This window comes from Etheostoma spectabile, chromosome 16 (genome assembly GCF_008692095.1).
Source record: "Etheostoma spectabile isolate EspeVRDwgs_2016 chromosome 16, UIUC_Espe_1.0, whole genome shotgun sequence".
Classification (NCBI taxonomy): Eukaryota; Metazoa; Chordata; class Actinopteri; order Perciformes; family Percidae; genus Etheostoma; species Etheostoma spectabile.
The window spans coordinates 23,124,374-23,126,065 of record NC_045748.1 but is presented as its reverse complement, the minus strand read 5'-3'; the positions used below and the strand labels follow the sequence as shown (position 1 = coordinate 23,126,065).

General features: G+C 42.8%; 1 protein-coding gene across 1 annotated transcript in view; it reads right to left on the bottom strand.

Annotated features, from left to right (window-relative positions):
* Positions 1-1,692, bottom strand: part of scai (suppressor of cancer cell invasion) — a gene marked incomplete at its 5' end in the record, with an annotated part of 45,167 nt that continues 43,475 nt past the window's right edge. The window contains 1 exon segment of the mRNA XM_032539411.1: positions 1-528. Within this exon segment, the coding sequence (XP_032395302.1) occupies positions 382-528 (147 nt within the window). The 3' untranslated portion in view covers positions 1-381.

The window sequence follows — 1,692 nt, the reverse complement described above, 5'->3', positions numbered from 1 at the left end:
TTTAAAGACAATTTCTATCATGAGAAATATAGTCGGAGGCTGCAGTTTTTAAACGTACATTTAAATGGGGAATGGTGAGTTTGTTTAACTCCTATGTCCTACATGCTGCTTATATTTATGAGGTCAGCCGTTCAGACTCAAAATGGGGAATTCATACTATATTCAACTCTGGCTTATCTATGTCAACATTTTAACGTTGCACTACATTTGCAACGTTAAAATGTAGAATTTCAGTACATGAAATTCTATGTGTTGAATCAGTATTTCCTTACCAGTAAAAAAATAAAAATAAAAAAAATAAAAAAAAATAATGACAACTGTGAGGGCTCTGGCAGTTGAGTCTGTATGTACACGTATGCCATTTTTCCCTGTGCAAAGATGTTAGTAGACTTCCAGTGGATCATCCCAAAATAGGCTCTGTACATCCAGCATGGTCGCCAGCTCCAAAATATGCTTCTGTAGAAGGCTGCTCTCCACTGTATCCTGTTTAGGGAGCTCAGGGTAGGACTCTGGGAAGCTCTGGGACTCCTGCAAGTACAAAATCAAACACTTCTGACTCAAATATTACTGTCAACATCACAACACACATGCTTTGAAGGAATAATATTGACTGGCTGAAAGATTTGTCTGTCACTACTAGCTGCCATTAATTGGCTAGTGTTTCACTGTAGACAGAGGTCTATACTAAATGGACCTTGGAAACACGTCCAACTAAGCCTGTTACATTTGTGAAAGCCCCTTTTTCTCTCTATTTTAGCAAACTATACAGATTACTACATTGATTTTCTCGCTCCCGCTGTGCCGATTCTCTGACCAATCTCCCGCTCCATCGTCCCCTCACTCGCGAACAAGACCCCAAGGTATTTAAACTCTTTCACTTGGGGGTAAGGACTCGTTCCATACCTGAAGAAAGCACTCCATCGGTTTCCTGCTAAGAACCATGGCCTCAGATTTAGGTCACAGGCCAATGATGCCATCAGGACCACATCAGCTGCAAAAAGCAGCGATGGGCTCCCCAGCCCACCGAACTGCCCGACTTAATGCCCGGAGAACCCGGACACAGCTCTTGCTTTGGTCATACAGAGATTGGATGGCCCTGGGAAGGGACCAAATCACCCCATACTCCCACAGCACCTCCCACGGTATCTCCCGGGGGATCCGGTTCATACGGTTCTCCAGATCCACAAAACATATGTAGACCGGTTGGGCATACTCCCATTTCTGGACGGATCTTATCAATCCCTGGGGCTTTGCCGCTGTGGAGTTGCTTCACTACCTCTACGACATCTACTAGGGAAATCGACGACAATCCCCCATCATCCCCCAGCTCTGCTTCTACCGTAGAGGGCTGGATTTAAGAATTCCTCAAAATGCTCCTTCCGTTATGAATAAACATGATACTCTTGAGGTGGTTAACAAAATTGATCCGGGCTCCTGAGGGGCAATCTCTTCTTTCTTTCTTTCAGGTGTTCTGATGAACACAGGGGTGTATAAATGGGCATGGGAAGATGAGTTGAATATGGAATTAAATTATGAAATTTGGGAAGAATGTCTACGTACTGTGCAAAGGTGTTTAGTTAATACTAGACATAATCTAATACAGTTTAAAACACTCCATAGACTATATTATTCAAGAGAAAAGTTTATCCTGATATCCCACCAGTATGGGCATGTAGTAAACTTCATTCATAT